General features: G+C 46.9%; 1 protein-coding gene and 1 pseudogene across 2 annotated transcripts; both read left to right on the top strand.

The window, feature by feature from the left end:
• The first annotated feature begins 1,766 nt into the window (after window positions 1-1,766).
• SCD (stearoyl-CoA desaturase) lies at window positions 1,767-19,317 on the top strand. The gene is made up of 6 exons (XM_030808491.1): window positions 1,767-2,281; window positions 2,814-3,096; window positions 7,139-7,269; window positions 9,197-9,402; window positions 11,302-11,534; window positions 15,231-19,317. Exons 1-6 carry the CDS (start codon window positions 2,255-2,257, stop codon window positions 15,428-15,430), a joined length of 1,080 nt encoding a protein of 359 aa, XP_030664351.1. The 5' UTR covers window positions 1,767-2,254; the 3' UTR covers window positions 15,431-19,317.
• On the top strand, window positions 17,051-19,317 carry LOC105739511 (annotated as a pseudogene). The gene has a single exon (XR_001115436.2). The product of XR_001115436.2 is annotated as an uncharacterized LOC105739511 (transcript).
• Window positions 19,318-23,691: the final 4,374 nt, after the last annotated feature.

Here is a 23,691-nt window from a genome sequence, read left to right as displayed (position 1 = left end):
GAATGAAAATATTCTCTGGGACAGGCGTGGTGGCTTACGCCTATAATCCCAGCACTTTGGGAGGCCAAGGCGTGTGGATCACCTGAGGTCAGGAGTTCAAGACCAGCCTGGCCAACATGGTGAAACCCCGTCTTTACTAAAAATACAAAAAATTAGCTGAGTGTGGTGGCGCATGCCTGTAATCCCAGCTACTTGGGAGGCCGAGGCAAGAGAATTGCTTGAACCCGAGAGGCAAAGGTTGCAGTGAAGCGAGATCACACCACTGCACTCCAGCCTGGGGGAGAGAGCGAGACTTCCTCTCAAAAAAACAAAAAACAAAAGAATTAAGCAAATTAGACATTGCAGAGAGACCCAGAAGGGGGTCAGACCACGTACAGATTTCTGTGCCACATGCCAAGTACTTCTGAGGCAAGAGCTGTCCACATCTGAAATCATCCAATCTTGTTCAGAACTTTCACACCGGACAGGGAGCCAGGATTGGAATGCAGTCTCCTGGTCACTGGCCAGAGAGCTGGCCTGACCCTGAGACCAGTGGCCAGCAAGGGAGCTGCTTAGTCTTCCTCCCAGGAAATCCCAGGTGCTTCTCTTCCTGGGAAGTGAATCATTGGCGCGGCACTCCGTATTTTCTCCTCTTCCCAGAGGAAGGATCCTAGGGCAGTATTTGGGGGAGACATGGGCATGGAAGGAGACCGGGTGAATGCATAGCCTGCCTGGTTCTGAGCTCTCATGGTAAGGCTCCCACAGACCCGGAAAAGATGGCGGCACAGGGACAGATCAGTAGGGTCAGAGCATCTCAGGGACCAAGGGCAATATGGTCCTGAGCAGGGATTAAGAGCTTGGGCTCTCATATGGCCTTTCTGGGCTCAACTGCCAGCTCCATCACTTATAGGTTGCTGTGACCATGGGCAAGTTATTCCATCTCTCCATATCTCTTTCCTCACTTTTAAAATGGAATAATGGGGTACCCACCTCCCAGGGTCACAGAGAGGCTTACAGAAAACGATTCCTGTGAATTGGCTTGCAATAATAATTCAATACCTGCCAGCTATTCTTATTTCACATCCAAGTCCTTTCGCCTGCTGCCGGGTGAAAACACATGTCAGTGTTTCCTGACTGTTTCCACAAAGAAGATTCCAAAATTACAACCTGCCAGTCTGAAGAATCTCCAAAACCTCCCGCACGCATCCTGGAGGCGCGGGCTTGGGGATGGGACTGCCCGCCCGGGTCCTGAACAGGATGCGTGCGCGCAGGCACACACACACCAGCCAGCCTGTGTGTGCGGCCGGAGTCCGGTGCGGTCCCGGGTGAGCAGCGCGTGGCTGGTGGGCGGGGCAGAGCCATTGTTCGCAGGCGGACCGAGCCCCCAGCGCTCGTCCGGGAGGGAGGCGGGGCTTCCCGCGTCCCCCGAGCTCCCGATCCCGGGGTGGCGGCCACGTCTCCCTGCCACGCGCCTGGGGCGACGGGAAGACGGGACGGAGTTGTTAGTGGTGGGCGCCCCCCGAGCGTTCCCCACTGTTTCCTGAGAAACTTACCCAGTGCCCACCCACCCGTTCTCCGTGTGCCCGAGGGCCGGTCCTGGGCTAGGCTCCGCGCCCCAGCCCCAAACCGGGTCCCCAGCCCCTTCCTGAGAGAAAGCTCCCGACTCGGGATGCCGGGCAGAGGCCCAGCGGCGGGTGGAAGAGAAGCTGAGAAGGAGAAAGGAAAGGGAGGGGGAGCGAGGAGCTGGCGGCAGAGGGAACAGCAGATTGCGCCGAGCCAATGGCAACGGCAGGACGAGGTGGCACCAAATTCCCTTCGGCCAATGACGAGCCGGAGTTTACAGAAGCCTCATTAGCATTTCCCCAGGGGCAGGGGCAGGGGCAGGGGCCGGGTGGTGTGGTGTCGGTGTCGGCAGCATCCCCAGCGCCCTGCTGCGGTCGCCGCGAGCCTCGGCCTCTGTCTCCTCCCCCTCCCGCCCTCACCTCCACGCGGGACTGCCTGCGCCATCAACTCCGCGCACTTTGCCCCTGCTTGGCAGCGGATAAAAGGGGGCTGAGGAAATACCGGACACGGTCACCCGTTGCCAGCTCTAGCCTTTAAATTCCCGGCTCGGGAACCTCCACGCACCGCGGCTGGCGCCGACAACCAGCTAGCGTGCAAGGAGCCGCGGCTCAGCGCGCACCGGCGGGCTTCGAAACCGCAGTCCTCCGGCGACCCCAAACTACGCTCCGGAGCCTCAGCCCCTGGAAAGTGATCCTGGCATCCGAGAGCCAAGATGCCGGCCCACTTGCTGCAGGACGATGTGAGTGTCCCAGCCTGGCCCCGTACCGCGGGATCGCCGGCGCGGGCTGGGCTTCCAGGGGACGGGTTGGTGTCAGAAGAGAGGGGAGAGCTCCGCGGAGGACTTGGTCATCTTTTTCGAGTTGTGCTGCCTTCAGTGAATTGGGAATGTGGATTGTAATTTGGGGACTTGAGTCTCCAACTTTTGTTTCTTAAGCTTTAAAGAAAAATCCGGTCGTGCTGGTGCTTTTATGAATTATGCGGGGTTTCCTTTGTGTTCGTGGGGATGTGAGTGCTTTACTTCTCCTTCCTACTGCCTCCTCCCGATAGGTTTCGCGCCCCTCGCCCCCCTCGCCCTCCGCCCCTAATGTATCTGTACAGTTTCTGGGAACTTCTCTCCATTGCATCTCGGATACACCCTACCTTCAGTGAACTACGGCGCTGGGGAAGGGTCTGTGCTGTCCACCCTTCCCCCAGCGCGATTAGAGAGCGGAGTGGCCCCAGCTGCCTCCACGTGTCTCTTCTCCTGACTCTCCTGTTCCTCCCCCTTCCAGATCTCTAGCTCCTATACCACCACCACCACCATTACAGCGCCTCCCTCCAGGGTCCTGCAGAATGGAGGAGATAAGTTAGAGACGACGCCCCTCTACTTGGAAGAAGACGTTCGCCCCGATATAAAAGATGATATATATGACCCCACCTACAAGGATAAGGAAGGCCCAAGCCCCAAGGTTGAATATGTCTGGAGAAACATCATCCTTATGTCTCTGCTACACTTGGGCGCCCTGTATGGGATCACTTTGATTCCTACCTGCAAGTTCTACACCTGGCTTTGGGGTAAGCAGCCTCCCTGTCCTCCTGACCTAGTCCTCCAGGTACTCACTGCTCTTTTAATAAGGTAGGATCTTACACGGGACACCAGCCTTCCGGTTGGGGTTTTTCTCAGGCATTTCTCTTTGGTTGCTTCAGGCCTAGTGGGCTGGGAAGAGCCTGGGGGTGCTGAGATGCAGGAATGTCAGTGCTGGGGATTGAGAGCTCTGGGACCTTGTGCTTGTGGGCTTTGAAGTGTAGGCCTGTGCTGGAGAGTCAGCTTTCCCTGAAAGAGCTTTTCTGTTTGAGTCATTTGTTTGGCTGCCTGTCCCACCCCTGCCAGCCAGAAAAGAATCAAACCCCTCTACCTGGGAGGCATGGGAACATGGTACTAAACCATTGGCTTTCTAGGGTCTGTGTTGAGCAGTCATGGGCTAACACAAGGGGGAAACTACTCAGGGAGAGAGTTTACTGGAAAGGGAGGAGAGAGCTCATTGGAAAGGGAGGAACAGAGAGGTCGTTATCCACAAAACTATTTTGACCTGACCCCTTGGCCAGACCAGGCTTCTTCATTACGGAGGAAGATGAAGCTCCAGTGCAACCCAAGTCACACAGATATGTGTTGCTCTGTTACTCTGCATTCCAGGGTTCTGCACATACCAGTCAACAAAATACTCTTAGAATGAAATCAGGTTGAAGATATGTTTCATGTTCCATCCCCCATCCAGCCTGCTTCAGGCCCCTCTCCTGATGCCATGAAGTGCCAAGAATTCTGCACCTTCCAACACCAGTCCTACCCATCCCTCCTTGCCAGGGACATCGAGGCCAGGCCAGAAAAGAGAGCCCGGTCTTGAGGCTGCTGTAATGAGGGAGACAGTTCCCAGTTTGTCCCTGACCTGCCCTTAGCTCAGCTCTTCCAGGGACCTGTTGGTGTGGCCTGATGACATGGCCCTGCCCCCTGGATACACACATGTGCTTTGCAGGCTTTTTCACCTCTGCCACTATGAGCCTAAGTTAGGAAGGGAAAGCAGGGAGCTCTGCAGATCCAGGGGCCCTGCATTGCTACTCTCTAAGGGGTGGTGAGCCAGGACTTCTCCTCCAGAAAACAACTTGAGGTTTTTCAGAGCAGCCTCAGGTGTGGGATACTTTCTGACACCTCGCTCTTGAAAGGTAGTTATGCAGAAGGGCTGGTAGGCCAAGTTTTAGGTGTTTCCGTCAGGACCTCTTAGGTCTTCTGAAGATGGTGAGATCTGGTTCATTGAGCTTTTGTTTCCAGAATCCTCCAGGTGCTACAGTGAAATGCAACTGAGAAGAGCCCCTTTGTCAGGATCTCAGTTTTTCTAGGTACCACCTGTGGGCAACAGTACTTTTTTAGGATGGGGAAGGTAGCATTCCTTGGGTTACATATGTGTCACAGCTGTGGCAGAGACAGAACAGGCCAGGTGCAGATCAGTTCATCTGCATACCAGGAAGAGCTCTTGTATTTGTGAGGGGAGGGCGACATCTGTTGTCTAGCCCCTCTGAGGATCCAGCAGAACTTCAGTTGCAGCATGAGGGATGAGGGATGAGGAGCAGGGATAGCATTCCCCAGGGAGTCTGTGGATGCCTTTCTCCACCCTTTCTCCCCAAGAGGATAGTCTTCACAAGTAGTTTTCTCTCCTGCAAGCTCCTTCCAGCCTCAGCACCCCCTGTAGGTTTCCTGAAGCCCAGAGTTTGACCCAATTGCCTCTGCTTGGTACCCTCAGTTGCTAGTGCAGGGAGCAGAATTCCATCCCAAAGTCAAGGCTGTGCCTGCTACATTTTTTGGTGACCTGCCCATGGGTGTGTGCTGTGCCCTTGGGCAGATAAATGTGGCTCACAGAGACTGGATGGTAACTTATTTTACTGGGCCTTTTGGTGGATGGCGTAGCAGAAAGAATGACCATGTTGATATGGGGATATCAGAACTCCTCTGTCTTGAGAAACAAGGAGGATGGGGGGAGGAGGGTCAGAGGTCTCAACTTGGACATCTTCTCTTCCCACCTTCAGAATTTAGGAGCTTCACCTTTCTTGTTTTAATCCCTATGGACAATGTTAAATTAGCAACTGGTCGTGATTCCAGCATTTCTTATGACTGAGCACTTTTGAGAGCCTTAAATCTCTTTCATTTTGGAGTCTCCCAAAGGAGCCCTTAGGGTAGGATTAAGGAGAATGCCTCTGGCAACACTGAGAACCAGAGGCAAAACCATTCAAGTCTCTTTCTTAAGGCCAGAGCAATGAGATGTTGTTTAACCATCAATTTGGACATTTTCTTCCCCCAGGGAGGAGAGAGGAAATAAATCTCCAACTGATTTAAGCCCTTCTATTTGATAGGCTTAGAGGTGTTTCTAGAAAAGTCACCAGAGTGCCTGAGTTCTTTCCCCAATTTCCCTGTCAATATAGGATCTTATATACGTTCTGAGTCAACACTGCCCTAGGGTCTTGCGGCAAATAACAACCCTAGAAGCTCCCTTGCTCATTAGAGAGGGCTCTGGCTCAACTGATGGTTTCCCGAGTAAGATGCAGGTTAAATACTGTATCTGGGGAGATGTCAGTCACCACTTGGCTTGAGGGCAGATCACCTGAGGCCTCAATCCCCACTCTGAGGGAATGTGGAGAGAGCTCTTCTTGGGGCTGACTGGCTCTATGGCTCTCCTGGAGATCTTATAGGAGGAATAGGAGAGAAGAAAGGAGGTAGGGCTGGGGGGAAAAGGAGGTTGTTTAGGAAATGGCTATCAATGGCTGCAAAAGAACACAGGACAATTTGTTACAATGTGTGGTGTCTCCAACTGCAACTAAGTTCTGTGGCCACTGAGGATCTATTGTTTCTAGCTGTTTCCCTAGGAATGAAACATTGTTAACAGTTTCTACCAAGGCCACAGCTTCTGCCTGCTAGAGCTACTGAACAGAGGAAGAGATGGGTACGCCCAGCAGCCCACTTCCCAGTTAGAGATTATATCTGGCACCTCCTGAGCCTGTAGGCCTCCAGGAAGGTGAGGGAAGACAATGGTGGGGTGCTCCACTGCCAGCTTGAAGAATATCCCACCATTGTCTAGAGTGAGCGTTGCCCGATGAGAGTATGGGCTGACAGGGGTGTGGCAAAGGCGAGACGGAGCTGTGCATGTATCTTGGGGGAGGTGGATGGTATAGCTGGAACGTGAAATCTTTGGTAAAGCGTAAGACACTGTGCAAATTGGATTTATGCACAGGGCTAATTTTTCCCTGATATGGCCACACTGCCTGCTAGAATATTTAAATGCTTTTTTGTACCAGTTGATAAATGGCCATAGTCTGAATCCCCTAAGAGTCGCCTACAACTAAGGGCTTCTCAAATTGGTCAGTGCCCAGATTGTACTGGCTGTTATTTTATTTTTTGAGATAAGGTCTTGCTGTGTCGATCAGGCTTGAGCGCAGTGGCGCGATCATGGCTCACCGCAGGCTCGACCTCCTGGGCTCAAGAGAGCCTCCCACCTCAACCTCTCAAGTAGCTGAGACCACAGGCAGGTGCCACCATGCCCAGCTAATTTTTAAAATTATCTGTGGAGGCGAGGTCTCCCTATGTTATCCAGGCTGGTCTCAAACTGGATCTTCCGGCCTTGGCCTCCCAAAAATGCTGGGATGACAAAGTGGTTCACACTACACCTTGCCCTCTGCTGTTATTTTAATAACACCCTTGCTTATGGGTCCTGAGCTCTGCAGGAGTAGTTTGTGGCCTAGATAGAGGTGAAAGGAGATAGCTAGTCCTTGGGAGAATGCCTTTAAGATGAAGAATGAGTGGTAAGGGCACTATTCTCTCTCCTGCCTTTCTGACTCCTTAGTTCCTGGGATTCCTTAGCTTATCTTTTTTCCTGGGTTGAGAGGTTGGGGGGTGATGATATTTTTCAAGTGGTAAAATCTAAGGGATGTGGTTATCCCTAGAGTTCATGGTAAAGCCAGTTCTCACCCAAAGCCTGAAGAAGACAGTTTCTAGCATCCAGAGAGTGTCTCTGGCATCCTTTCTCAGATGGAACTCACACTGACTGGTGACTCCCCCACTGTCTTCTCCTGGCAGGGGTATTCCACTATTTTGTCAGTGCCCTGGGCATAACAGCAGGAGCTCATCGTCTGTGGAGCCACCGATCTTACAAAGCTCGGCTGCCCCTGCGGCTCTTTCTGATCATTGCCAACACAATGGCATTCCAGGTAAGAAGTTGTCTCTGCTCAGCTGTTTGTCCTCCACACTATCAATGATCCGGGGACAGAAAGGAGGGATCAGCGCCAGAGAGGAGCCACACCTGGACAGCCATTTCACTTTCCTCTCTCCTGTGGTCACCTCAAGTTCCAGTTCAGTCCTTAAGTCCATAAAGCATGAAGAGACTTCTGAGTCTTGGAAAAGGGAACTGGAAGATAATTGGAAAATACTCTTGATGTGTAGGAATATTTTTGATCCTAAGGTCCCTGTGTTGTCACACAATCTGGCTGTTGTGGCCCTTCATCATAAGGGGCTTTGGCACATAAGCCAGAGACTGACCTTAGATTCCTGGGCAGACATTGGACAATAAATTCACTATTTAAGGTAAATATCTTAGGGAGGCAGAGCTGGGAGGATCACTGGAGCCCAGGAGTTTGAAGCTGCGGTGAGCCATGATATCACCACTGCACTCCAGCCTGGGTGACAAGACCCCAACTTTTTAAAAAAAAATTTAAAAAGTGAATAACTTAGGACTCCACCACAGTGGGATTGAAGTTGATGTTCCCAGACTCATGAACTCTTATTTTCAGATAATGAGAGCAAACACTTTGATTGCACTGACTATAAGCCTGGCACTATTCTAAGCATTTGATATAAAGTCCTCACAAAAATCTTAGGAAATAGGTACTACTATCCCCATTTTACAGATGAGGAAAACAAGTTACACAGAGATTAGATAGACCAACCTAACATTGTGGCCCTTTCTTGGGCTGCCATGGTGGCTAAGTAAAACATTGAGGTTTGTTGAGGCAAAAAGTTTACAGCAGGCTGGGCACGGTGGCTCATGCCTATAATCCCAGCACTTTGGGAGGCTGAGGCGGGCGGATCACAAGGTCAGGAGATCAGGATCATCCTGGCTAACACAGTGAAACCCCGTCTCTACTAAAAATACAAAAAATTAGCTGGGCGTGGTGGCGGGCGCCTGTAGTCCCAGCTACTTGGGAGGCTGAGGCAGGAGAATGGCGTGAACCCGGGAGGCAGAGCTTGTAGTGAGCTGAGATCGCGCCACTGCACTCCAGCCTGGGCAACAGAGTGAGACTCCATCTCAAAAAAAGATACAGCAAAGACAGAATGAAGGGAAATGGGGAAAGGGAATGCATCACAGTCATTAAGCTGTAGCAATGGGCAAATGATAGCATATGGCATGGGGCTTAGCTTGGAGCAAAAGGAAGAAAGGAAACCAACTTAGTGGTGGCAATATCCCAAGAACTTGCCACATTTGCATAACCATCTCTGCCATAGCAGCTTATACCTTGAAGGCTTCCAAGGTTGTCCTGTGGAACAAAGGGAAGGAAGAGAGATATTGGTACATTCTTTAAGGGATGGAAAAAGTCATGAAGAAACCCAGAGGTCATTTGAAAATGCAGTCATGATCATGAGTTGCATGCCTGGCCTTGTTATTGGGTTGCATGAGCTCTTTTGCAAGGCACCAGAATGGTGCACCCTGCAGCTGCAGCTTATCTACTGATTGAGACCCTGGGACACAAGGCTGCCTGCCTCATGTTCTCCATGCCCAGGGATTAGGTACCCCATGAGGATCTTTTCCAACATTCCTTGCTTAAAGAATTGCAATGTTCTCACTTCTTGAAACTCTCTGAGCTCTGTATGACTTACCTCTGTTCCACCCACCATATAACTTTCAAGAAACAGCAGTCCTATTGCTATGGTCCTGGGACTTTAAGTTGCTTTTTCCACTTAAGCTTCAGTGGCAAGTTGGGAGAAGAAGGGAGGCAACTCCATGATTCCTTTGGAGCCCAGATTCCTGGGTATTTTGTGAGGTTGGGCTGAGCGCCTTGGGCTCTTGATACCTGTCCATTGGGATTCTCCTAATAGGGTGTCTATCCTCAAGCCTTACTTTCCTCTTCTCTCTCTCCCCAGAATGATGTCTATGAATGGGCTCGCGACCACCGTGCCCACCACAAGTTTTCAGAAACACATGCTGATCCTCATAATTCCCGACGTGGCTTTTTCTTCTCTCACGTGGGTTGGCTGCTTGTGCGCAAACACCCAGCTGTCAAAGAGAAGGGCAGTACGCTAGACTTGTCTGACCTAGAAGCCGAGAAACTGGTGATGTTCCAGAGGAGGTGAGTGAAGCCCTGATGGAGGTGGGGATATGGCCCTGGCACCTGGTCGTTAGGGACCCCATTTTTTTCTCCTAAGACTTTCAAAATATAAGCTGAGAAATTTGCTGGGTTTGCATGTTCTCAATCACAATTTAAAATCCCAATTTTTAACATCCCACAGGCCCGCAGCCATAGACTATTGCTCCATTTCTTTCTCTCTGAGCTATCTAAATAAACCCATCACATTCAACAGATGTTTATTGTCCTAGGACAGTCATAGATTCAAAGATGATTATAGCCTAGTTGCCTAGGTTTGTTTGTTTGTTTTTGTTTTTGTGTTTCAACAGAGTCTTTCTCTCTTGCCCAGGCTGGAGTGCAGTGGCACAATCTTGGCTCACTGCAGCCTTAACTTCCCAGGCTCAAGCAATCCTTCTACCTCAGCCTCCTGAGTATCTGGGACTACAGGCACACACCACCATGCCTGGCTAATTTTTTGTGGAGACGAGATCTCTCTCACTATATTGCCCAGGCTGGTAGCTTAGTTCTTACCTTCAAAAAGTTTGTAGCCTATCAGGGGGTGGAGAGATAAGCTAAGTATCCAGATAACCATGGCATAAGGTAGAATATTTTCTGTACTATGAGAAGTACAAAGGGGAGGGAGATTGCTCAATGGGCAACACCAAGGAAGTGTTAGGAAATAAATAGTGTTGGAATCCACCAACGGATAGAAATTTTTACAACTATGTGTGGGGACAGACAGTGCAAACAGAAGAAACAGAATGAGCTAAAGCATGAAACATGTTCCAGCAATAGAGTCCTTTTGCTTGAAGTATAGGGTGTGGGAAGAAGTAAGACTGGAGAGACTAATGCCATTCTTGTCGTCCTAAAAGCAGACTTAGGATTTAATTCAATAAGCAATAGGAAGCCATTACATCTTTCGAACTGCAATGTGGCATAGTTAGAGACGTGCTTTAGGAAGGCTGCTTTTAGAACAAGTGTAAGAAACCATTGAGCCAAAGTGAGAGGTAGGGAGATAAGTTAGGTAATGAGGACCCCTGCTAGCAAAACAGTGGCAGAAATGGAAAAAAGAGTTGGGTGCAGGGAATGTCAGTGATGTAAAAGTCAAAGACTTGACTGCTGAAGGAATGTAGGGAATCAGTGCCCTTGGAATGTCAATAGCCTGGTCTACATTGAGAATGAAGATTGAGAAAGGGCTTCCTGAGGGACAGAGGGCTTCAGGTGATCAAGGACACTCAATGGGTCCCTGACGGAAAAGAAGACCAAAGAATTAGGGGGTAGCTAGCAGAAAATGGAGGCATGACACTAAACACAGACTGGAAAAGAGTGCTGATGAGAAAGAGAAAGTTGCCCAAAGGCAGATGGGAAATCCAGCCAGAGAGACGTCTGTTCATTAGTTTGTAATTTGGACCTCACCTATTTTACCAATGTGGTATTATGCTCTAGTAAAAATTAGCGATGGCTGGGAGTGGTGGCTCATGCCTGTAATCCCAGCACTTTGGGAGGCCGAGGTGGGAGGATTGCTTGAAAGTTCAGGCATTCGAGACCAGCCTGGGCAACACAATGAGACCTCATCTCTACAAAAAATTAAAAACTAAATGGGCATGATGGTTCATGCCTGTGGTCCCAGCTACTCAGGAGGCTGGGGTGGGAGGATCTCTTTGCCCAGGAGTTCAAGGCTGCGGTGAACTATGGTCACACCACTGCACTCCAGCCTTGGCAACAGAGTGAGACCCTGTCAAAAAAACCAAACAAACAAAAATAAATCAAACAATGAACTTAGAGTCAGACAAGCAATTGAACATGGAAGAAAGAGACAGCCCATCCCAATTAGTGTGGAAGATCCATGTAGGTGTGGAGTCCCCCTCCATTGACCTGGTGGTATCTGGTCTGTCAATGTAGGTACTACAAACCCGGCTTGCTGCTGATGTGCTTCATCCTGCCCACGCTTGTGCCCTGGTGTTTCTGGGGTGAAACTTTTCAAAACAGCTTGTTTGTTGCCACCCTCTTGCGATATGCTGTGGTGCTTAATGCCACCTGGCTGGTGAACAGTGCTGCCCACCTCTTCGGATATCGTCCTTATGACAAGAACATTAGCCCCCGAGAGAATATCCTGGTTTCACTTGGAGCTGTGGGTAAGTCAGCTGTCCAAGCAAGACTACATCCAGTGGTCTGCTGATGAGGGGATTAGGCTAGGAGGCAGAAAAACTAGATAAATCTGTTTTTTATGGCCACTTTGTATCTGTTTTTCCACTATAAAACTAGGGGGCAGTATACTGGAAAACCCTTTTGAGAGTCAGGCAACATGTTTTATGTAAAAATGAAAGGATAAGAAACAAAACACAAAAAAACACTGATTTTGATTCCAGGTTCTAAAACAATTTCCAAATGCCATGTATGCTCCGGGCCCAGCGGCTCATGCCTGTAATCCCAGCACTTTGGGAGGCCGAGGTGGGCAGGTCACCTGAGGTCGGGAGTTTGAGACCAGTCTGGCCAACACGGTGAAACCCTGTTTCTATTAAAAAGCAAAACAAGCAAACAAAAAAAAAAACCAGAAAACCAAATGCCATACATGATGAGCACCTTGGAGTTTTCCTTTCTTTCATCAACTCTGGGCTGGTCTGCAGTCTTGCTTGAGGCAAGGAATGCATAAATAGAACAATGGGATCATCTGAGTGGCCAGTAAGCCTGGTGTTTTATGAACTTCAAGTATGCCACACAAAGTATTTTTTATCTTTCCACTCTACTCAGATATGCCTTGCTTTAAGATCGTGCCATGACTTACTGTTTGGTGATGCCATTATGAAGGGCATCAAAATAACTGCTGGTGGCCCTTTACTACCACCTACCCTCTTGTCTCCTCTTGTCCTCTAGTTTTCTCTCTTCTACTTCTATTCTGGGCTAGGAACATCCCTTCCCTCAACATGCCTTCAGGAAACTCCCAGTAAAGCAGTGTGATCACAAGTTCCTGCTCAATTCTCTAATGTTGATCTTATCTTTTCTCTTTTCTTTTCTTTCCTTTCCTTTTCTTTCTTTTCTTTTCCTTTCTTTTCTAATGAGACGGGGTCTCACCATGTGGTGCCCAGGCTGGTCTTTAACCCTGGGCTCAAGTGATCCTCCTGCCTCAGCCTCCCAAAGTATCTACATTTTTTTTCTCTGTCCCTCTTTCCAACTGAATATACACTTTCACCAAGGCCCTGAATGAGTTTTCCTTAAATAGATCTGGTGACCTCTTCTCTCCAGTAATTGGTGCTATTGGTCATTCAATAATATCTAGACAACCACACTACTCCACACATTTATTCAGGTCATTGCCTAACACTCATTTTCTTTTTCTCTTTAAAATCTTCCTTTATATTCTCAACCTTAACCATCTTTATTATCTTTTATATTGTTGTTGAGACAGTCTCACTCTGTTGCCCGGGTTTCGGTGCAGTGGTGTGATCACAGCTCACTGCAGCTATGACCCTCCTGGGCTCAAGCGATCCTCTGGGCTCAGCCTCCCAAGTAACTGGGATTACAGGTGCATGCCACCATGCTTGGCCAATTTTTCTATTTTTTGTAGAGACGGGGTTTTGCCATGTTGCACAGGCTGGTCTCGAACTCCTGAGCTCAAGTGATCTTCCTGCCTTGGCCTCCCAAAGTGCTGGAATTATACTAGGTGTGAGCCACTGTGCCTGGCCTACTATGTTTATTAAAAGGATTTATTTGTCTAGGCGTGGTGGCTCACACCTGTAATCCCAGCACTTTGGGAAGCCGAAGTGGGTGGATCACTTGAGGTCAGGAGTTAGAGATCAGCCAGGCCAATATGGTGAACCTCTGTCTCTACTTAAAAAAAAAAAAAAAAAGGTACAAAAAACTTAGCCAGGCATGGTGGCACGCGCCTGTAGTCCCAGCTACTCAGGAGGCTGAGGCAAAGAATTGCTTGAACCCGTGAGGCAGAGGTTGCAATGAGCTGAGATTGTGCCACTGCACTCCAGCCTGGGTGACAGACACTCCATCTCAAAAATATCTAATAAAAATAAAAGCATTTTTTTCTCTCTTTTTAACTTTCACGTATCTCCTCTCAGACACCTTCTTGCCATTGTGCCTATTCTTACTTTAACCCATGATTAAAATAAATCACATACACTGTATAAATCAGAGATTATCATAGGAATGGAGTTTCTGGCGTGAGATGTGTCCTGTATCACAGATGGATTTATAATGACCTTCCCCACCTCCAGCCTCTGGGTGGCTATCAGTTCAAAGTGGCTGCCAATATCTGACCTGTCGTCGTTATCATTCACTCCTCCTTGTTGCCTGCTGCTTGCGTCCCTTATCACCTCACCCTTTGTTCTCCTCCAGCTCTGTTTCCTGCCACCCTAATCTTTTTGTTTCTTGAATTACCTCCCCTACCGTCACAAGCTCATCTTCTCTGCCAAATTAACCTTCTCCCTTGAGCCTTTCTTGGGCTATCTCTTGCTGCCCCAGTTGCAAAGTCCTGTCTTCTTTCTACCCGTTAACCCTCTTCCTCTTTTTTTTTCTCCCTTGTCTCTGTGTGCATCTGATTCCATTTTAAATCTGGTAACTAAAGGCCTGGCTAGTGCTTACACAGAGTCCAGCTGCAAAACCATTAATGGACATTAATAATCCTCAGTACCTTTATTCCTGGCACTCTACTCCCCTCCTCCCCAGTTCACACTGCAGATCATCAGATGTCACAGAGAGAGGACATACCTTGAAATGCCCTAGATGATGTCATTTACTTTGCAGGACTTCCTTGCCTTGCTTCTGATTAATGTCATGACTGGTCTGTCTGAGGGTATTGTTATCTACAAAGAACCAAATATTAGCTCTTAGTAGCTATTCTTTATCCATGCCTGATTAGGGTCAGTATTATTTTTGGCTGTGATTCAGAAAGAAGAATCCTGCCAAGAGTTGGCAAACTCTCTATCTGTCGAGCTTCCAAAGCTTTACACGTTAGAGAAATTGCTGTGAATCCAGAATTTGTTTGTTTTCCTCCCTCCAGCAAAATGAAATGCTTATCCCAGGAGTCCTCAAAATCTCAGAGGTTAGAGGGTATCTAAGCATTTCCATTTTTCTTCCTCAGACAGCTTCTGTTTTATCAGCACCTCCACCACACCAGGGTCAAAGCTCAAAAAAGTTGGAGCAGCCCCTGGGAACTGCAGTGGCTGAGGATATTCCAACCCCTGGGCTGGCCTTTCTTCTGATCTTCGGCTGCAGGGCCCACTCTTTTGGAACCTCCCACCCCTAGAGGTGGTTCCAGTGTGGTGGGGAAAGGTGTGCTTCTTTACACATTTTTTTAAGAGTCATAGCCAGAGTGCTTCATTTTGCAAGCACGTGCACATACACACAGAGCCTTGAGGGCAAGGCCAAGAGTGAATTTGGAATTTTCCAATCTGATATCCATTCCCAAAAGTAGGAGCTTCTCTCTAGTCATTTTATCCTCTGAGAAACTGTCAATTCTCCTCCCACAAGGCTCCCAGACAGCCATGGGTGACCGGGGTCTCCAATCACTCCTTAAGATGCCTTTGGCCGGGCCCAGTGACTCATGACTGTAATCCTAGCACTTTGGGTGGTCAAGGTGGGAGGGTTGCTTGCAACATGGCAAGACCCCGTCTCTACAAAAAAAGTAAAATAATAAAAGTAAAGATGCCTCTGAGGGGATCTATTTGGTTCATATTAAAAGAGACTGAATTCATCCATTCAACAATAGCGAGTTTCTCCCAGGTGTGAGGTACCCTGCTAGCTAGCTAACTGGTGTGCACAAATCAAAAAAACCTCAATGCACCGTCACTCCATAACTTATCTTCTTGCTTTTGTTTCAGGTGAGGGCTTCCACAACTACCACCACTCCTTTCCCTATGACTACTCTGCCAGTGAGTACCGCTGGCACATCAACTTCACCACATTCTTCATTGATTGCATGGCCGCCCTCGGTCTGGCCTATGACCGGAAGAAAGTCTCCAAGGCCGCCATCTTGGCCAGGATTAAAAGAACCGGAGACGGAAGCTACAAGAGTGGCTGAGTTTGGGGTCCCTCAGGTTCCTTTTTCAAAAGCCAGCCAGGCAGAGGTTTTAATGTCTGTTTATTAACTACTGAATAATGCTACCAGGATGCTAAAGATGATGTTAACCCATTCCAGTACAGTATTCTTTTAAAATTCAAAAGTATTGAAAGCCATCAACTCTGCCTTTATGATGCTAAGCTGATATTATTTCTTCTCTTATCCTCTCTCTCTTCTAGGCCCATTGTCCTCCTTTTCACTTTGTTGCTATCGCCCTCCTTTCTCTTATTGCCTCCCAGGCAAGCAGCTGGTCAGTCTTTGTTCAGTGTCCAGCTTCCAAAGCCTAGACAACCTTTCTGTAGCCTAAAACGAATGGTCTTTGCTCCAGATAACTCTCTTTCCTTGAGCTGTTGTGAGCTTTGAAGTAGGTGGCTTGAGCTAGAGATAAAACAGAATCTTCTGGGTAGTCCCCTGTTAATTATCTTCAGCCCAGGCTTTTGCTAGATGGAATGGAAAATCAACTTCATTTGACACAAAGCTTCTAAAGCAGGTAAATTGTCGGGGGAGAGAGTTAGCATGTATGAATGTAAGGATGAGGGAAGCTAAGCAAGGGGAACCTCTTGCCATGATCAGACATGCAGCTGCCTACCTAGTGAGGACTTCAAGCCCCACCACATAGCATGCTTCCTTTCTCTCCTGGCTCGGGGTAAGAAGTGGCTGTGGTGTTTGGCAATGCTAATTCAATGCCGCAACATATAGTTGAGGCCGAGGATAAAGAAGAGACATTTTAAGTTTGTAGTAAAAGTGGTCTCTGCTGGGGAAGGGTTTTCTTTTCTTTGTTTCTATAATAACAAGGAGATTTCTTAGTTCATATATCAAGAAGTCTTGAAGTTGGGTGTTTCCAGATTTGGTAACAACAGCAGCTCATAGAATTTTGAGTATTCCATGAGCTGCTCATTACCATTCTTTCCTCTTTCTGCTCTGCCATCTTCAGGATATTGGTTGTTCCCCTCATAGTAATAAGATGGCTGTGGCATTTCCAAACATCCAAAAAAAGGGAAGGATTTTAAGAGGTGGAGTCGGGTCAAACGTAAAATATATATACATATATAGATTGCTTAGAACGTTGAACTATTAGAGTATTTCCCTCCCAAGGAGGGATGTTTGGAAAAAACTCTGAAGGAGAGGAGGAATTAGTTGGAATGCCAATTTCCTCTCCACTGCTGGACATGAGATGGAGAGGTTGAGGGACAGGATCTATAGGCAGCTTCTAAGAGCGAACTTCACATAGGAAGGGATCTGAGAACACGTTGCCAGGGGCTTGAGAAGGTTGCTGAGTGAGTTATTGGGAGTCTTAATAAAATAAACTAGATATTAGGTCCATTCATTAATTAGTTCCAGTTTCTCCTTGAAATGAGTAAAAACTAGAAGGCTTCTCTCCACAGTGTTGTGCCCCTTCACTCATTTTTTTTTTTTTTTTTTTGGAGGGGGTCTCTGTTAACATCTAGCCTAAAGTATAGAACTGCCTGGGGGGCAGGGTTAGGAATCTCTTCACTACCCTGATTCTTGATTCCTGGCTCTACCCTGTCTGTCCCTTTTCTTTGACCAGATCTTTTTCTTCCCTGAACGTTTTCTTCTTTCCCTGGACAGGCAGCCTCCTTTGTGTGTATTCAGAGGCAGTGATGACTTGCTGTCCAGGCAGCTCCCTCCTGCAGACAGAATGCTCAGGGTCACCGAACCACTGCTTCTCTTTTGAAAGTAGAGCTAGCTGCCACTTTCACGTGGCCTCTGGAGTGTCTCCACCTACACCCCTGTGCTCCCCTGCCACACTGATGGCTCAAGACAAGGCTGGCAAACCCTCCCAGAAACATCTCTGGCCCAGAAAGCCTCTCTCTCCCACCCTCTCTCATGAGACACAGCCAAGCCAAGCACTCACGTTGAGCCAGTGGGCCAGCCACAGAGCAAAAGAGGGTTTATTTTCAGTCCCCTCTCTCTGGGTCAGAACCAGAGAGCATGCTGAATGCCCCCTGCTTGCTCGGTAAGGGTTCCCTGCCTGAGTCAGTGCTCTCAGCTGGCAGTGCAATGCTTGTAGAAGTAGAAGGAAACAGTTCTCACTGGGAAGAAGCAACGGCAAGAACCCAAGTGCCTCACCTCGAAAGGAGGCCCTGTTCCCTGGAGTCAGGGTGAACTGCAAAGCTTTGGCTGAGACCTGGGATTTGAGATACCACAAACCCTGCTGAACACAGTGTCTGTTCAGCAAACTAAGCAGCATTCCCTACAGCCTAGGGCAGACAATAGTATAGAAGTGTGGAAAAAAACAAAAACAGAATTTGAGAACCTTGGACCACTCCTGTCCCTGTAGCTCAGTCATCAAAGCAGAAGCCTGGCTTTGCTCTATTAAGACTGGAAATGTACACTACCAAACACTCAGTCCACTGTTGAGCCCCAGTGCTGGAAGGGAGGAGGGCCTTCCTGTGTTAATGGCATAGAGGCTACAGGGGTTAGCCTGGACTACAGGCATCCTTGTCTTTTGAGCTATTCACCTCAGTAGAAAAGAATCTAAGGAGAGATCACTGTAGTTTAGTTCTGTTGACCTGTGCACCTACCCCTTGGAAATGTCCTGGTATTTCTAATTCCACAGGTCATCAGATGCCTGCTTGATAATATATGAACAATAAAAACAACTTTCACTTCTTCCTATTGTAATCGTGTGCCATGGATCTGATCTGTACCATGACCCTACATAAGGCTGGATGGCACCTCAGGCTGAGGGCCCCAATGTATGTGTGGCTGTGGGTGTGGGTGGGGGTGTGTCTGCTGAGTAAGGAACACTATTTTCAAGATTCTAAAGCTCAATTCAAGTGACACATTAATGATAAACTCAGATCTGATCAAGAGTCCAGATTTCTAACAGTCCTTGCTTTGGGGGTGTGCTGACAACTTAACTCGGGTGCCTTACATCTTTCCTAATCACAGTGTTGCATATGAGCCTGCCCTCACTCTCTCTGCAGAATCCCTTTGCACCTGAGAGCCTACTGAAGTGGCTGGTAGAAAAAGGGGCCTGAGTGGAGGATTATCCGTATCACGATTTGCAGGATTCCCTTCTGGGCTTCATTCTGGAAACTTTTGTTTGGGCTGCTTTTCTTAAGTGCCCACATTTGATGGAGGGTGGAAGTAATTTGAATGTATTTGATTTATACATATATTTTTTTTTTAGGTTAAAAGATGGTTGTAGCATTTAAAATCAAAAATTTTCTCCTTGGTTTGCTAGTATCTTGGGTCTATTCTCTGTAAGTGTAGCTCAAATAGGTCATCATGAAAGGTTAAAAAAGCGAGGTGGCCATGTTATGCTGGTGGTTAAGGCCAGGGCCTCTCCTACCACTGTGCCACTGACTTGCTATGTGACCCTGGGCAAGTCACTTAACTATAAGGTGCCTCAGTTTTCCTTCTGTTAAAATGGGGATAATAATACTGACCTACCTCAAAGGGCAGTTTTGAGGCGTGAATAATGCTTTTTAGAAAGCATTTTGGGATCCTTCAGCACAGGAATTCTTAAGACCTGAGTATTTTTTGTAATAGCAGTGTCCACCATGAACTTGATATGTCCGTGTGTCCCAGATGCTGTCATTAGTCTATATGGTTCTCCAAGAAACTGAGTGAATCCATTGGAGAAGCGGTGGATAACTAGCCAGACAAAATTTGAGAATGCATAAACAACGCATTGCCACGGAAACAGACAGAGGATGCCTTTTCTGTGATTGGGCGGGATTTTTTCCCTTTTTATGTGGGATATAGTAGTTACTTGTGACAAGAATAATTTTGGAATAATTTCTATTAATATCAACTCTGAAGCTAATTGTACTAATCTGAGATTGTGTTTGTTCATAATAAAAGTGAAGTGAATCTGATTGCACTGGGTCTGGGAGTTTCTTTTGGCTGTGATTCAAAGTCTTGGGATTTATCTCTGGCTCATATCTATGTCTGTACCTTTAAGAGTATAAAAGAAGTAGAAGTTACAATGGTTGACTCATACCCCAGTAACCTGCCCTGCTGTCCTAAAGGTAACTTTAGGTTAAACTCTGGGAAGCAGGAAGCCAGGAGTCTGCTGCCATTAAATCAAACACATTAACACCAGCTGGCAACTTGGCCCTGGGGAAGTGCCAGGGTTCTCGGCTGTGTCACGTGGCCGGTCACATAGCCCTAAGATAAAGACACTGGGAGAGGAAAAGACCAGCAGGAGAAGCACTCCCTGGGAAAGCAGTTTTTTGCTCTTGCCCAGGCTGGAGTGCAATGGCGTGATCTGGGCTCACTGCAAACTCTACCTCTTGGATTCAAGCATTCTCCTGACTCAGCCTCCCAAGTAGCTGGGATTACAGGCGCATGTCACCATGTCCGGCTAATTTTGTATTTTTAGTAGAGATGGGGTTTCACCATGTTGGTCAGGCTGGTCTCGAACTCCTGACCTCAGGTGATCCACCTGCCTCGGCCTCCCAAAGTGCTGGGATTACAGGTGTGAGCCACTGCGCCCAGCCAAAAGCTGTTCTTTACCTTGCAACCCAGGCTGGGCAGTCCATCTTTTTCCTGTTTCTGAAATGTATTCACCTCTAGGGAGTAAAATGGCTTCTTGAGAATGCTGATATGCACAGCAGCAGGAAGAAAGGAAAACCAATCCAAGGAAAGGCTTGTATGTTCCTGGAGCAGAGGGCTTCATGTTCACAGGTGCACAAAGTGGAAACGGTTTTGGTTTTTGGTTTTTCCTTTTAGCTTTTAATACTTTTAAAATTATTTTTCTTGAGACAGGGTCTTGCTCTGTTGCCCAGGCTGGAGTGCAGTGGTGTGATTGTAGCTCACTGTAGCCTCAAACTCCTGGGCAAAAGTGATCCTTCTGCCTCAGCCTCGCAAGTAGCTGAGACTACAGGCATGCACCATGATGTCTGGCTGATTTTTTTTTCAGTTTTATTTTTGAAGAGGTGGGTCTCACTATGTTGGTCAGGGTGTTCTCAAACTCCTGGGCTCAAGCGATGCTCCCAAAGTGCTCGGATTACAGGCGTGAGCCACCACACCCAGCCTAGCTTTTACTATATTTTATCTGATAATCCTCTTATGGAAAAAAGAAGGGCAGACTCCTACAGTTTGAAGAAGCTCCATATTCCATCAGGAGCCACCTCGAGCAATACCTGGGTTTCTAAGAGCTCCCCAGAGCCAGTTCTCCAGCTCACTTTGCTTTCTAATCTAAGGTTGCCCTCACCCTGGACAAGAAGCACGAGTCTCTCAGAGTAATTCAGAGTATCCAAACTCAAAAGTCTATGTACATGGAGGCCTTGCTAGACCTTAATGGTGACATTTTCCTCAATATCTGGTTTTCTACCATGAGTCCCTTTCTCTCTTTATTTTTCTTAACATGTTCAAGCCAGAATATTTTTTCAGCCATTCTGTAACTGCACAGTTTCTTCCAAGTCTCTACTTTGTTTCCCATTAACTGGGATCCAATATATTTATTTATTTATTTATTTTAATTTTTGAGACGGAGTCTCCCTCTGTCACCCAGCCTGGAGTGCAGTGGTGTGATCTCACCTCACTGCAACCTCTGCCTCCCGTGTTGAAGCGAGTCTTGTGCCTCAGCCTCCCGAGTAGCTGGAATTACGGGTGCCTGCCACCACACCCAGCTAACTTTTCTATTTTTAGTAGAGACGGGTTTTCGCCATGTTGGCCAGGCTGGTCTCGAACTCCTGACCTCGGGTGATCCACCCACCTCAGCCTCCCAAACTGCTGGGATTATAGGCGTGAGCCACCACACCCGGCCTCAATTTATACAATTTATACAATTTATCCTCACTGTTCTCTTTGCTGCTTTCTGTTTAGTTTTTGTCTTTTGTTTCAGATAGGGTCTGTTCTGTCACCCAGGCTGGAGTGCAGTGGTGCAATCATGGCGCACTGCAGCATTGAACTACTGGGATCAAGCGATCCTCCTGCCTCAACCTTCCAAGTAACTGGGACTACAGGTGCACACCACCACACGTGGCCTTTGCTACTTTCTTATTTCCTCTTATTTCACAATTGGCTGAGCTCCCTCTGATTAAACACACCTCTATGCTTCCTCCAGGAATCTGTATTTTGCATCTCTGTTATTCATCCTGGGGCTATTTTCTTATTATTAGCTGCAAAAGTTCCAAAGAGGAAGAAGAAAAAAGATATATCAGAGAGGTGGAAAAGAGTTGATCAACATGGTCAACTGAATTCAAGACAGAGAAGGAACATGTGATGAGCTTACCTGAAAGGGTGATTTGTAGAGTAAGAGCTCTTAGGGGGACAAAGTAATGAACCTTGATTTTGATATGTTTCATATGGGAAGGTATAAGGAAGTTAAGGTTCTGTTTAGGAATCAAGGTTAAGCATGGGACCAAAGGGCAAAAAATAGATTAAGATAATAATGGGGAAGAGCATAGAAATGAGATTCCCAATGCCCAAATGGCCACCAGTTTTTTTACGTTTCCCTAGAAGAACCAAGATAGTTCCTAAAGATGTCTGCCAGGATAGAAAAGGAAGAGGCGTCTAGATTGGAAAGGAAGAACTATCTCTATTTGCAGATGACGTGACTTTGTATACAGAAAATCCTAAGGAATACACACACATACACGTATTAAAGCTAATAATTGAGCTCAGCAAGGTTGCAGGATATAATAATATCAATATGCAAAAAATCAAGTGTATTTCTAAACTAGCAATCAATAATTTGAAAATGAAATTAAAGAATTCCACTTATAACAACACCAAAAAGAATAAAACAAATAGGAATACATTTAACAAAAAAAGTACATAAGTTTGGTACATTGAAAACTACAAAATGCTGTTGAAAGAAATTAAAGAAGGCCTGCTAAATAAATAAAAAGAAATCCCATGTTCATGGATAAAAGACAGTATTGTTAAGGAGGTCATACTCCCCAAATTGACCTACAGATTCAAGGCAATCCTTATCAAATTCCAGCTCCTTTTTTTTTTAGAGAAATTGACAAGCTGATGGGAAAATTCATTCTAATTCGAGGGACCCAGAATAGCCAAAAACAAATGACAAAAAAAAGCACAAAGTTGAAGGACTCACATTTCCCGATTTCAAAATTACTTCAAAGGGTCAGTAATGCAGACAGTGTGGTACTGGCATAAAGATAGACATATAGATCAATGAAATGAAATTGGAAGTATAGAAATAAACCCGTACATCTATGGCCAATTGATTTTTGACAAAGATGCTTAGACAATTCTATGAGGAAAGAATAGTTTTTTTCAACAAATGTTGCTGGGACAATTGGATATCCACATGCAAAAGAATGTTGGTCCACTACCTCACACCATGTACAAGTATTAACTCAAAATGGATCAACAAAAACTATAAAACTCTTAGGAGAAAACATAGGTGTAAATCTTCACCACCTTGGATTAGACAATAGTTTCTTAGATACAACGGCAAAGGCACAAGCAACAAAACTTTTAAAAATAGGCCGGGCATGGTGGCTCACCCCTGTAATCCCAACACTTTGGGAGGCAAAGGCGGGTAGATCACCTAAGGTCAGGAGTTCAAGACCAGCCTGACCAACACAGAGAAATCCGTCTCTACTAAAAATACAAAATTAGCAGGGCATGGTGGTACATGCCTGTAGTCCCAGCTGCTCGGGAGGCTGAGGCAGGAGAATTGCTTGAACCCAGGAGGTGGAGGTTGCAGTGAACTGAGATCACACCATTGCACTACAGGCTGGGCAACAAGAATGAAATTAAAAAAAAAAAAAAAAAGATAAGTTGAACTTTATCAAAATTAAAAGCTTTTTTTTTTTTCTTGAGACAGGGTCTCACCCAGGCTGGAGTGCAGTGGCATAATTATAGCTCACTGCAGCCTTGATCTCCCAGGCTCAAGTGATCCTCCTGCCTCAGCCTCCTAAGTAGTTGATATATGAACGGACATTTTTCAAAAAAATATACACAAATGACCAGAAGCGCATGAAAAATGCTCAACATTATTAGTCATCAAGAAACTACTTTAGGACCACAATAATCTGGTACAGATAAGAGCTGAACATTTAAAAAAATTTTTTTTAAAAAAGCACAATGAGATACTACTTCATACCTACTAGGATGCCTATAATTTTTTTTTTTAAGAGATAGGGTCTCGCTATGTTGCCCAGGCTGGTCTTTCCTGGCTCAAGCAATTCTCCCGCCTCGGCCTCCCAACGTGCTGGGATTACAGGTATGAGCCACCACACCCTAGCCCTATAATTTTTAAAAAGTTAATA

This window comes from Nomascus leucogenys, chromosome 3, assembly GCF_006542625.1.
Source record: "Nomascus leucogenys isolate Asia chromosome 3, Asia_NLE_v1, whole genome shotgun sequence".
Classification (NCBI taxonomy): domain Eukaryota; kingdom Metazoa; phylum Chordata; class Mammalia; order Primates; family Hylobatidae; genus Nomascus; species Nomascus leucogenys.
Note: the sequence above shows the minus strand (reverse complement) of the source record. Positions and strands in the feature narration are given on the sequence as shown.

Coding starts and splice junctions, on each gene's coding strand:
- SCD (XM_030808491.1), top strand. CDS start 2,255: ATGCCGGCCCACTTGCTGCAGGACGAT. Junction 3,097..7,138: donor GTTCTACACCTGGCTTTGGG/GTAAGCAGCCTC, acceptor TTCTCCTGGCAG/GGGTATTCCACTATTTTGTC. Junction 11,535..15,230: donor GGTTTCACTTGGAGCTGTGG/GTAAGTCAGCTG, acceptor CTTTTGTTTCAG/GTGAGGGCTTCCACAACTAC.